This window comes from Mustela lutreola, chromosome 9 (genome assembly GCF_030435805.1).
Source record: "Mustela lutreola isolate mMusLut2 chromosome 9, mMusLut2.pri, whole genome shotgun sequence".
In the NCBI taxonomy this organism is placed as follows: Eukaryota; Metazoa; Chordata; class Mammalia; order Carnivora; family Mustelidae; genus Mustela; species Mustela lutreola.
In genome coordinates this window covers 15,631,194-15,643,882 of record NC_081298.1, presented here as the reverse complement: position 1 = coordinate 15,643,882, position 12,689 = coordinate 15,631,194, and the positions used below count along the sequence as shown (strand labels likewise).

Genomic DNA, 12,689 nt, shown 5'->3' with positions numbered 1-12,689 from the left:
ATGGATAAATTTACATGTGGAGTAGGTTGTGATGTGCACGATGTGGACGGGATATGACGCAGGTTCTAGACTGTGACTCATAAGCAGCGGATCATGGGTGTTGTGTGTTTGGTAAAGTGTATGTCACACTCTGTGTCCTTGGTAGCTTGTCACAGTCACAGGCGGACTGTCCATCTGGTGGTTCTCCTGTGTAACGCGTCAGGGATGTGGCATGCCACAGCTCACCCCAGTGGACCACAGACCTTACTTCATTCAATCGAAGATGTCATCTGGAGGTTGAAAAATTGTTATTTTTGTTACCAGTGAACTCTGACATGCTAATAATCACATCCCACCATTGGTAACGGGGGAGTGTGCCGCTTAGAGCTGATGAGACGCCGTGCATGTAGGTCACAGACGGCTGGCTTGTGAAAGCAGTAGTGTGTGTGTGGCCTAACCCAGATGCCAGACAGGTGGCAGGACCTGTCAGGGGCCCCTCCCAAGGCTGTCCCTCCTTCTCCTATGTGTTTATCCCTCAGTCAGCTAGCTCTATCTGGGCTACTGGAGCTGGGGTCTGATGTCCCCGGTGGGGGGGGGGGGGGCATGGGAGAAACATGCCAGTAGCTGAAGTCTCCTTCGGGCCTTTGTCACATTTCTAGGTGCAGACTGTGGGGTGGGGTTGGGGGAAGGTCTCTCTTCCTCCCTCCCTGGGGGTCTTGTACAACAGACAAATGGGCCAAAATCTCCCCCATTTTACAGGTGGGGAAATCGAGGCCCTGAGAGAGACACGATTTGAACAAAGTCATACGTATAGTGATAGAACTAGCTGCTCAACCCGGGTCTCCTGACATCAAGGGCAGCCTCTCTTCTCCTCCGGAACAATCACTTCCCTTTCTCAGCTCCCGGGGGGCACGATGGAGAGGGGAAGAACGAGGCTGCACAGTCTGGCGATGGGGCTTCTAGTAATCGGGAGAACGAGGAGGCGGCCGTTGCCCACCCACACACTCACACTGATTTGCCTGCACAGACCCCCCCCCCCACCTGTTTGCTCCTTCACTGGTTCACACACGCTTTCACTAATTCACGCACTCATCCCTTGATTCGCTCCATCACTAACTCACCCCCTTGCCGTGTGCCCATCAGTGGTCCCTCTTCACCCACTCTTGCTCCAGCTGCCCGGGGAGGACAGGCTCCTCCTCTGCGCTTTCCGCCTCCTGCATTGTGACCTCCCCTCCCAGGCTCTGCGGGAAGCTCTTGGTGTCGAGGGCCCCGTGCGGTAACGGGAAAAGGGGGGAACACGGCCCGCAGAAGGCAGGCAGGACCCGCCGCCGAATCTGCAGGGCACCTTGTTCAGAAATCATTAGGGATCTCAGCAACCGCAGAGCATTAAGCCAGACACAGGGACTGAAGTATGGGGCCCCCGTGACTGCTCAGGTGACAGGTCCACGAAGGCCCCTCTGAAGGAGGCTCTGGGTGGAGAGAAGAGGAAGATGACGGAAATTGGGGGAGCAGGGGTGGACGCTTGATAGGACCTGCCCGATACCGACGTGTTTAACACTCAGGCCACCCTTTGAGGTCAGTTATGCCTTTTACAGAGGAGGAAACTGAGGCTCCAGGAGGAGAATCATTTACCCAAAGTCATGACTGGTAGCGGGTAGGCGCCTGAGTGTAATCCAGGCAGGCCTTGCCTCCCGCCCTTGAGGGGGGTGGGGAAATAAGTAGGAGGAGGTGAGGACATTGTGGGGGGGCGGCGGTGCTGAGCTGCTGGCTGCTGCGGGGGCTGGTGGTAGCCACAGGGGGGTCACGGGAATCAGGAAAGGAGAACCCCAGGTGAGTCCATGCTCCTTCGCAGGGAGTTGGGCCATGGGAGGGGGGTTCCCAGGAGGAGGATCCAAAGATTGGTGTCTGAGGCCTGGGATTTGGGTCTTTATTTCTGTGCCATGAGGCGGCTTTATCTCCTCCAGAGCATTGAGGGTAGAAGTCAATGATTTGGGAAGTTACTGAATCAGGGCATCTTGGAGGGGGGGCTGTCAGTGTCTCGGCCTATCATCTAGAATGCCTGACTGTGGGCGATTATGGCTTGGGGGAGCGGGTGGCTGAGTCAGGGGTCCGATGAGCGTCGGCGAGGTGGTGTATCCGTCCTACAGAAATCCGTAACTGAGTATTGGGGGGGTTAGGGCCCCAACTGTGGTAATGGCACCTGGGTGTCCACCAGAAACCAATAAACAGCCAAATCCCTGCAGCCCCGCCCAGCCTATCCACCAGTGGGGGAGCTGATTAACCATTAACCCCCACCCCTCCCCGGCAGAGCCTCCACCCCTTCGCAGGGGCTAGGCCAAGACTCCGGGCAGATCCTCCCAGAGGAAGGTTTGAAACGCAGGAAGGCGGAGGGGGCCCCTGGAGGAGGCGGTGGGAGGGCAGAGGGCCGGGGCCGGGGCTCTGCCCGGAGCCTTCGAGCCTTCGAGCCTTTGGGGTGGGCATCCTGGGCAGGGCGAGCGGCTGAGGGGTGGAAGGGGAGAATGCGCCTCTCCAAAACCCTCGTGGACATGGACATGGCTGACTACAGCGCGGCGCTGGATCCCGCCTACACCACCCTCGAGTTCGAGAATGTGCAAGTGTTGACCATGGGCAATGGTAGGTGGGAGCAGGTGTGCCCAGGTGTGTGGCTCGGGAGCAGGCCTGGGGCGCTCCGTGCTGCGCTGGGAGGAGAATGATAGAAGATGGCATGTCGGGCCTGGAGGTCCGGACAGGTGTCGCCAGGTGAAACAGGTGTGCCCAGGTACAGCGACCAGAGGCATTCTGGGTGAGGGGAGGCCCGCGTGGGCAGCTCTTCAGCAAAAGTAGATCCCAGGTATTCCTGTCTGCTCCCTGTTACCTCAAGGCTGTCTCTGCTCAGTGCGTCACTGGGAGCGGCGACATGACGGTGACCTCCCCCTTGGCGCCCAGCTGCGATAGTTGGGCCTGACTAGGCCCCTTCCTGCACCCTCTGGGCTTAGGTCCAGAGAGATAGAAAGGTATGCTCTGTCCCTGGAGATGCTGGATGGAGAGGCCCCACGGGGTGTCTTTGGGACTTTCCTGGGGTGAACGCCCCACTTAGAAAAAATTAGAGTTCTTAGGGAAGTTTTGTTCAATGAGATGCTGGTCAGCAGTGTGAGCTGTGGTATGCCTGTGGCCTCGTCTGGGTGTGCATGCGCGAGTTTCTGCACACCCGTGTGTGGGGGGAGAACCATCGTGGCAAACGTGCGTGTGCCTCCGGGAACCCTTTTGCATATTTGCGTTAGTTTGTCTGTATGTGCCCGTTCTTTGGTTTCCATTTGTATTTGATCACTGCGTGTGTTCGCTGGTGTCTCGAGAGGTGTGTGTGCTTGTCTTGCTTCTGTCCGGAAGCAACAGTGAGTGTGTGTCCGTGTATCTGCGGAAGTTCGCGCACAGGCTGTGCGCTCTGTGCTTTCTGGTCGTATGTCCTCTGCGGGCATTCTGCCTTGTGCCCCGGTTTGTCCCTGCTCCTGTCCTAGTGCACGTTCCTGGACTGGGGGGTGATCCGTACTCTCTCGTAACCTCCATTATGGAGACATGGAGGATATGCAAGGGGTCGGTCCTGACATTTGCCAAAGGAGAGTCCCCTGAGCTGCACATCCCTTTCTCTCTGAGCTGGTGTTGTGGCCTGCACTGTATCACTCCCCGGGTTTATAGATTTGCTAGCACATCACCAAGAGTACATCTGAAACTGGGTTGAGAGGTTCTCCTCCCCAAGGAGGTAGGGGGAGAGAGGAAGCCTGGAAGCCAGGAAGCTTCTAGAGGGGAAAGATCCTAAGCCAGCCTCAAATAAGGTGTGTGGCAGGGGACCAAAGCCAGCCTGCCCCCTGCCCTCCTTCCGTGGCTCTGTGGCTTCAGCCAGGGTCTGTAATGCTTGTGGTCAGTTTGGCTTAGTCAGAAAGATGTGACTGCATTGCCCGTGGTCAGCCTCACCAGCTGCTCACCTGTTCCTGCCATCCGCTCACTGTGCCACCTCGGGCATGTCATATCCCCTAGCTTGGCCTCTCCGTCTTCTGCAAAATGGGTTCAATCACCTCAGGCCTGCTGGCCGGCCAGCTCTGCAGAGCATCCATGGAAGGGAGTTCAGGGAAAATCACAGCAAATGGTAAACAAGAAGCTTCTGCACCAGGCAGGGTGTCGTGTGACCCTGTGGGGACATTATGTGCTGTCATACTCCTGGCCACTGTCTAGCCCTAGACTACTTCCTAGGGCCAGCCCTGTCACCCCTTCAGAGTCTGCACCTCCCTATGTCACGTGTGCCCTAGGTGGAAGCCACCCCTGGGTGTCCCTTCAGTAGCACAGCCTCGGGCTCGGGGGCCAGAAAGATCTGGGCTCAAAGTCTGGCATAGACCCTTCCTACCTATGAGAACTCTGCCAGCCAGCCTCCTCTCTGAGCTTCTGTTTCCTCATCTGTCAAACGGGGTACAGAATAGCACCTGCTTCCTGTGCTAACCAGAGGATTCGGTAAGATGAGGTGCCTGATGCCCGGCCTTGGTAGCTGGGCCTCACCCACCATGAGTCGTCTCAAGAGCACTGGGCATCCGTCAGGAGGTCTGTGTTCCCCACTGGCCTTGGAAAGGGTGTGAGTGTTGGCATCACATTTTACATTCCTCCTGAGCTGGGGGTTCCAGCACTCCATGGAGATTTCCCCATCTGTCTCCCGCTCCTGATTTGGAAGCACCAGCAACAGCAGGGACTTTGCTTACCAGAGGCCCCTGCAGACATCCCAGCAAGGGCAGCCCAGGCCAGAGTCGTCCAACACACCTGGACTGTAAATCTGGCTCCTCCGCTTAGCAGGAGTGGGATGACCCTGGGCAGGTCACAGGTCCTCCCTGAGCCTCGGTGTTCTCACCCGGAGAATGGGGCCTGTCTGCCGAATGCAGCGGTAAGATGATAAACTCAATAGCACCCAGCCCCTTCTGCGCAGGGCGGAGGATCCCCCGCCCCGCTAGGCTCCCTGAACAGCCAGGAGTTGTGGGGTCATAACCTCTCCAGGGGTTGAGGGAAGTGAGGCTGAGGGAGAAAGGGCACCAACATAGCTTAACAATTATCCCCATCTCCGGGAATAATTCACCAAGTGGAGGGGGCTGAGCTCTGGGCACCTCAGGAACCTAGGAGATGTTAGCTGGATGATGGCAGAGTCAAGACATGGCGGGGTCCACTTACGCATGAAGGCTCCATGTCCTCTGCTCCGGGAATTTGATTCTGCAGGAAAGCTTTCCCTTCGCGAATCCTGATACAGTGGTTTTTATGTACCAAGCATGTCACCTACATCGACCCACTGAATCTCCCTACAGTCTTTGGGGATGATTATGCATCCTGTTTCCCATGCGAAGAAACAAAGACACGGAGGGGTGAACTCATGCAGCCCACGTCACCCGGCTAAGAAGTAGGCCAGCTCAGACTGAAGCTTGGCAGAAGGGCTGTAGCATGGGTGCCCTTAACTGTAGCACAAGCCCCCTCTGGTTCTCAGTGCGGTGTTCCCAGGAAGTCAAGGTCAGATTTGGGGTATCCACAAAAACCCATCTGCATATGACTGTGTGGTATGCATATGTGTGCATTTTTCTGGGGAGATGGTCCATGGCATCGATCATCTTCTCCAAGAGGTCTAGCCTTGATGAAAGGCCTGCTTACACAAAGAGGGTTCCGCTGCTGAAATTAAAAAAAAAACTTGCAAATCAGAACAGTTGAACCCCTGCCTTTTACAGTTAGGGATACTGAGGCCCAAGGGGACTCGAAGAGAGGTAAAGGGACTTGCCCAAGGTCACAGGTCTGTTAGTGGCGACATCAGCACTGGCACCACAGGACCCCAAGCACTCTGTCTAAGATCTTTGCTGCCTGTTTCTTATCTCCCCTCTCAGACTTACATAGATGCATAGATGCTTTCGCCTCTGACATAGGTGGTATTTGAAAGATGCCCAGAAACTTGCCCTTACCTGCTCCCAGGAGGACAGATGGGCCGCTGTCCTTGGTGCATTTCTTCCTGTTCCCTGGGAGAGTCTGTGAAGCCTCTGGATACACTGAGAAATGAGGGACAGGACCTAAGCAAATGCCAGGGGCATACTGTCCCTTCCACAGCCCCCTCTGCCCAGTCATTCGGGTCTGTAAACGTCAGAGGCATCGTAGGGGGTGATCAGGTTTTCATTACTTCCCAGAGAAAACAGGGCTTAGCAGTCTGTACCATGGAGTAGCAGACCCTCACAGATGACTCTGTGAACTCATTGTCACAACCATCCCTAAGTAACAGATGTAAAACAGGAGTTCCAAAATGCCGAGGGACTTGCCCAAAGTCATTGCGGGAATGGGAACAGCACCCAGGTCCGGATGAGGCTGAAGGCCTGGGAGGGGGCGGTGGAGATCCCCATAATGCTCATATTGGTTTCTGTACCTAAGCCACCAGGGGAGCAGGGCCCCTCCTGAGTCCTCACTCTTGTCTCCTCTGGTGCAGACACATCCCCATCAGAAGGTGCCAACCTCAATGCACCCAACAGCCTGGGCGTCAGCGCCTTGTGTGCCATCTGTGGGGACCGGGCCACAGGGAAGCACTATGGTGCCTCAAGCTGTGACGGTTGCAAGGGCTTCTTCCGGAGGAGCGTGAGAAAGAACCACATGTACTCCTGCAGGTGAGGAGCCCCTGCTTGGAGCCTTGATTTCTCTAGCTAAGAAGTGGGTACACTTGGGCTGCTGATGTTCCCCAGAGTCTGTCTGCCCCCTGACTAGGTCCCAGAAACGTCTGCCTTCTGAGGCCTTAAAGCTTCCTCTGGTTTCTTAGGCCTCAGGGATCTAGATGGGAACATGCATCTAGGAACCTCATTCACTGATCATAAAGCTACCAGCTGCCCTTTACTGAGCACTTACTATATGCCAGGCATACCGAGTCTTTGTATGTACTTAACTGGCCCTACAAGCCCATCGTTATTTTCCTGTTTAGCAAATGAGGATCCATGAGGCTTGGGACCAAGCTGCTTCTGAAGCCTCAGAGGGTGGGGCCCATCCCACAACCTGGTGCTTTTCCTGTGACAAATAGGGGATTGGCCCCAGGCCTTTCTACCTACCCCACACCTCCCATTCGGAGAAACAACAATAATAAAATAATAGCATTCAGAGGCGCCTGGGTGGCTCAGTCCCTCAGTCGGTTAAGCGGCTGCCTTCCACTCAGGTCATGATCCCAGGGTCCTGGGATAGAGCCCTGCATCGGACTCCCTCCTCAGCAGAAAGTCTGCTTCTCTCTCTCCCACTGCCCTGCTTGCATTCTCTAGAGAGAGAATTATTATGAAATAAATAAAATATAAATGAATAAATAGGATTTGGTTACGAGGAGTTGCCATTTGCAGACGCACTGCGGGTGTCATCCACATATCTTCTCATTTCCATCTGTCAACACGCCTCTGACATGGTTGCTATGATTCTTCCCATCTTATAGATGAGGAAGCTGTGGCTTGGGGAGGGCCAGGAATCTGTCCAAGGTCACCCAGCTTGAATCAGCGGCAGAGCCCCTGTTGACACTCAGGTCTCCACCCTTTGTCACCGTGGGTCACTGCCTCTGTTTACAGCCCCTCCAGAGAGTCACTTGGCCAACCAGGTACTGACTCTGAGCCATAAGCAGGAGGCTGCTGTAGCTCTGGACTTTCCTAGAACGTGGTAGAGAGTGCAGTGCCCTGGTCCTTGAAGGACTAGAGTTTCCAACTCAGTTCTACCATCAGGCTGAGTGATCCTGGGCTACGTGTCACCTCTCTGAGCCTCAGCAGGAAAGGGCGGGCTTCTTCTAGAGTCCCAGGGCCTGACTCATGGTTAGCATGACTCCCATGATGAAGGCAGGGAGGCTGGGAGTCAAGGCCAGGTTGGCCAACGCTCTAGCTCGGCCGGGGACCGGACGGCTGTCCCTGCCGCATCCAACCCTCCAAGCTTCTCCCCAGGTTCAGTCGGCAGTGTGTGGTGGACAAAGACAAGAGGAACCAGTGCCGTTACTGCAGGCTTAAGAAGTGCTTCCGGGCTGGCATGAAGAAGGAAGGTGAGCCTCGGCCCTCCCCCTCCCCCCACCTCCACCCTCATCCCCACCCCCCACAGCCCCACCTGCACCCACTCCAGCCGGGATAGGCGGGTACAAGTATGGCCACCCTTTATGACTGGGTGACAGGCCCCTGGGGTAAGTGGCGAATGGCTGAGAGGAGGGAGGACCTGGCAATTTGGCCACAGGGCGGGACTGGGCTTGGTCTTGAGAACGAGATAAGCGCTCACTCCTGGCTACTCTGGTTCCCAGCCCTCACCACCCCTATCTGCCCCACAGCCGCGGGCATGGGCAGCCCAGTCGGGTGTTTTCTCTTCATACACTATTGCAAACAGGAAGAGAGCAGAGAATGTCTGTGTGCCTGCCACCTAGGCTCAGCAAATGTGGACAGTAGTGGGGGAGGGGGTCTCTCTTCCTGAGCTTCCTGCCCCAGGGGCGGTGCCCCTGTTCCTTAGTCTTCACTCTCCAGTGTCTGGTGACCCCAGGTTTTCACATTCTGCAGAGCAGGAACGAGGTGTCAGGCTTGCCCTGGGTGGAGGCAGGGAGCACGTTTATAAGTTTATAAAAAGTTCAGGGCTCCTGGGTGGCTCCGTGGGTTAAGCCTCTACCTTCGGCTGGGGTCATGGTCTTAGGGTCCTGGGATTAGGCCCCACATCAGGCTCTCTGCTCAGTGGGGAGCCTGCCTCTCTGCCTATTTGTGATCTCTTTCTGTCAAAATAAGTAAATAAAATTAAAAAAAAAAAAAAAAAGTTCTCTCCAGGCCTCCTGTAACCAGCAGATGCCAGGCACCAGGCTGGGCTTTTCTACAAGTGACACAGCACCCTATGTGGCTGGCACCATTGTCGCTCCCCATTTTCCTGGCTGTGGGGACTGAGGCCCAGAACAGGTCCAAAACTTACCTGAGGCCCCACAGCTTTGCACCCAATGCTTCAGACTAGAGTTGGGTTCTGCCCGGTGATACCTGGTGCCACCTCCTTTATGACCTCCAGATCTCAGGGACAGCCCGAGCTCAGGAAGCAGAAATCCTTTAACTACTTCATTTCCTGCTCCCCTCTGCTCACCTCCCCCAGCTCGGGCACCAGGGCCTCACTCCTCACCCGCAGCTGTGGCACACCAGCCGGGCCCGTGGCCCAGCCCCGTACACACACCCAGCCCAGGGCAGGAACCTGGGACCAGCCTGCCCGAGCTGCCCGTGAGGGAGGGTCTCTGGTCTCTCTGGTCTTGCTTTGAGCTCCTGAGTCCTATTGGGAACTTGGACCTGCTGATCCCTGTGAGGCACTGGGTGGGCTCCAAGGCCCCTTCCTGCTACGTCTCCACAATGGTAGCACCCAGCTCTTGGGGGAGGGGGGTCCCGGTGGGGGAAGGGCCTTTTCAAAGGGCAACCTTCTCCACCCTCCTACTTCCCAGTCTTCAGTGGGGTTGAGTCCCTCTCCTCCAAGTCGGGTGCCACTTTGTGGAATGAGGAATGTGAGAAACTGGACTAGAACCTGAGCACGGGCAGCAGGAGGCAAGGAAAAAAACGAGCGTACGGTCTAGGGGCCTCACGCTCTGTGGTTCTCACGGCTGGGGGCTTTGTTCCCCCCACAGCCCAAGGTGTCAGGTTCGAGAGCATGAAGCTCTCATGGTAAAATTTCAGGCCTTGTGACAGGCAGGCAGGAAAAGGATTGGTAGCCTTCCTAGGCTGGACAGGGCCTGGCACCTGCCTGTGGTCTCTTATTTCTCTTGCTAAACATCCAGAATCACTAATGTGTCACTTGAGAAATATTTCTTCTGACTCTGGTTTTCCCATCTGTAAAATTAGGTGGCTATAATGAAGCCTTCCAGCTCTGGGAGTCCAGCCACCCACTCACTGATCTACCTGTCCCCCTGGGGGCATGTGTGTTTGTTCCCTGGTCCCCTGCCTGAGCTGCCAAGGAGGGAGCAGTCCCGTGTCCTGGCTCCTGGAGAGAGAGGGAGAGCCCCAGGCCATTCTGCCTTAGCTAGCCTTGAAAATAGCCCCAGCTTCTCAGCTCAGGGAAGGAGGCTTTCGGCCAGGAGGATGGGAGCCTTGGCTGATGGCAAGTGAGCGAGCTAGTCAGTGTTGATGCTCTTTGTGTGTCTCAGTTAACTGGAAGAAGGTGATACTGACAGTTGTGTGGTTGCTTCAAGAATAGGCCTGGGGGCCATGGTGTTTGGTCCTCATGGCGGTCAAGCTCCAGGAGGAAAAAGTATTACCCATTCTACCGAAGTCTTATTGTCCCGACACCCCTCATCCAGCTGGTGGGAAGTCCCCAAAGCCCAGAGAGGTTCTTGGCCAAAGCCTCCGTGATCAGGAAGGTTGGGACAAGTTTTCATTTCTCTTCTCTGATAGCTTTAAGATTCAGGAATTGAAACCCAGGAGTGGTCCCTGACCACGGGAAGGCCTACACTGCCAACAGAATTGATGGACTGGCTGGGTGGAGGCGCGGTCACCAAATCGACCCCCTCCCTGCTTTACAGATGGGGACATTCAAGTCAGGCAGGTGATGTGATTGGGTGGAGGCAGGCTCCCCTGAGCTGGGCATGCACCAAGCTCCCTGAACTGATACTGGGAGGGCTTGGCCTGGGGGCATCATCTCTGATCTAGAAACTCCCCTAGACCACAGGCAAGGGCTCCTAATCCCACAGGCCTGTGAGCCTTGGCCAGAGCGTGTTCCATGGTGGCCAGAAGTGGGTTCCCTGAAGGGGCAAAGACTCTGGGGGAGAAAACTGGGGGTCAGTGGGCCCAACAGCAGGTCTTGAATTCTGTCGTATAACCTCAGACAATGGCTACTGGGACTCAGCTGGCAGACCCAGAACAAGTGCCCAGCCCCTAGACAGAAGCCCACCCAGGAAGCCAGGCCGGGGGTGCAGGAGGTACAGGCTGGTGGTGGGCCATGGGGCGTTCTGATGGGCCCTTCCTCAGAACCCCGGCCCAGCCCCTCCCCGGGCCCCGTCCAGGGGTTCTCTGGGAAGACAGGCTCATCCTCCTCTCTTCCTCCGGCCAGGTCGGTTAATATTCAATAGGAGTTACATTAGGTCCCCGACCCTGCTAATACTGAGCAAACATTTGGAGAACATCATTCCGTGACTGCGCTCGCGCTGGGTACTGATAACACGGGCTAACCTTGGGGAGCCCAATCCGCAGCTGCTGACAGCAGCCCTTTTATTGGGCCCGCCTCCCATCGGCGCCCTGGTGGGTGCGGGCCGGTGCTGGCCGCTGAGGCTGGGAGGGGTGTCCTCGGGCAGGGCCGCCACGTGTGCAGGGGAGTGGCCCCAGGGGCTGGCTCTGGCCAGGGTGGTGGGAGTCAGGAGAGATTTCTGACCTGGAGACCGGTCTCCTATCCCGCTCATGCCGGGGCTCGGTCTCTGCTGTCTGGCTTTCATTCTCTGATTTCAGCCATGTGTGAAATCAAGAGAAAGTTGAATGGCGGCCATGTGGACGTTTCATTGAGAAATCAGAGCTTCCTTCACTCGCTCAATCAGCATTTCTTGAGCACCTGCTGTGAGCCAAGCCCTATGCTAGTCACTGGGGCTACAGCCGTGAACAACAGAGTTCTAGCTTTCTGGAGCTTTCCTTCCCATCGAGAGACAGAGAGTAAGGGAATGAGCAAGAGATTGTATAGGAAGGGCCCCCAAAGGGAAGGAAAGCAGGAGAATTGAAGGGCAAAGCCTGAGGAAGGGAGCGCCACGCCAGCAGGGTGGTCAGAGTGGGTGTCTCTGAGAAGGTGACATGTGCATGGAGCCAGGCGGCCAAGCAAAGCAGCAGCGAAGCTGTGGGGGGCAGAATCCCAGGCCGTGGGGCAGCAGCGGCTTGGCAGGCCGTGTGGGGTTAGAGACGAAGGGCCGTCATGAGGGGTTCCATCCGTGTGAGATGGGGAGTCACTGGTTTTGAGCAGTGGGGGCATAGGACTGAGTTGGGTCGTAGCAGATCGCGTTGACTCGGACAGGTGCCCAGACGGTCAGGGTGAGGCCGGAAGCAAAGAGACCTGAGCCTGAGCTGCTCCTGAGAAGAGGCAGCAGGGCCCAGCCCGGAGCTGGGGGTTCTGGATGGAATGTGGGCCCGTGAGAGAAGGAGAGATGGACAGGCTTATAGATGGGGCAACTGAGGCGCCTGAGGGAGGATGTGATCTGTACCAGCACACAGAGAGTGAGTGGCAAGTTCCAGGCAGGCACCCTGGTCTCCTGCCATCTTGCCCTCCCCCCTGCCAGCCTCAGCAAAGCCTCATTCCAAGGTGGGGGCCCTTGGACTCCAGGGGATGAGGCCAGAGCCTCTGTCTCGTGTCTTAGGCCAGGACTGACATGGATAGGGAGACAGAGAGGTGTGGGGGGCCCAGTAGATGGAGGCCCAGGGCTCTGAGTTCCTGGAGGAGAGTCCATGGTGGGGCAGGAGGGAGCCAGGGGTTTTCTGTGCTGTCTCTGAGTGGGTTGGCCTCCTGCTGATGGAGAAGACTATCAGGGCAGGTGGGGGCCTCCAAGTCCCTTTTCCAGGCCTTCTGTCTGGGTGTTCGGCAATCCCTGAGCCATCTCCATGTCACCCAAAACCATTCATTTTCCTTGTTTTACACACTTTCATCTGGAATAAGAGGGACCCTTTTCCAAACCAGGGCTTAAAAATCTGTCATCTAGATATATCTATCTCAAACCCTCTGCCAAGGCATCACCGTGT

At 56.3% G+C, this 12,689-nt stretch overlaps 1 protein-coding gene across 3 annotated transcripts in view; it reads left to right on the top strand.

The window, feature by feature from the left end:
- The window catches only part of HNF4A (hepatocyte nuclear factor 4 alpha), a 61,248-nt gene that overhangs the window by 33,599 nt on the left and 14,960 nt on the right, over nucleotides 1-12,689 (top strand). For 2 of the 3 annotated variants that reach the window (XM_059133093.1, XM_059133092.1), the window contains exons 1-3: nucleotides 2,337-2,613; nucleotides 6,464-6,638; nucleotides 7,932-8,026. In XM_059133093.1, the coding sequence (XP_058989076.1) occupies nucleotides 2,499-2,613; nucleotides 6,464-6,638; nucleotides 7,932-8,026 (385 nt within the window). In that variant the 5' untranslated portion in view covers nucleotides 2,337-2,498. Of the gene's footprint in view, nucleotides 1-2,336; nucleotides 2,614-6,463; nucleotides 6,639-7,931; nucleotides 8,027-12,689 lie in introns of those variants that run through there. The other variant, XM_059133094.1, reaches the window with a different exon arrangement.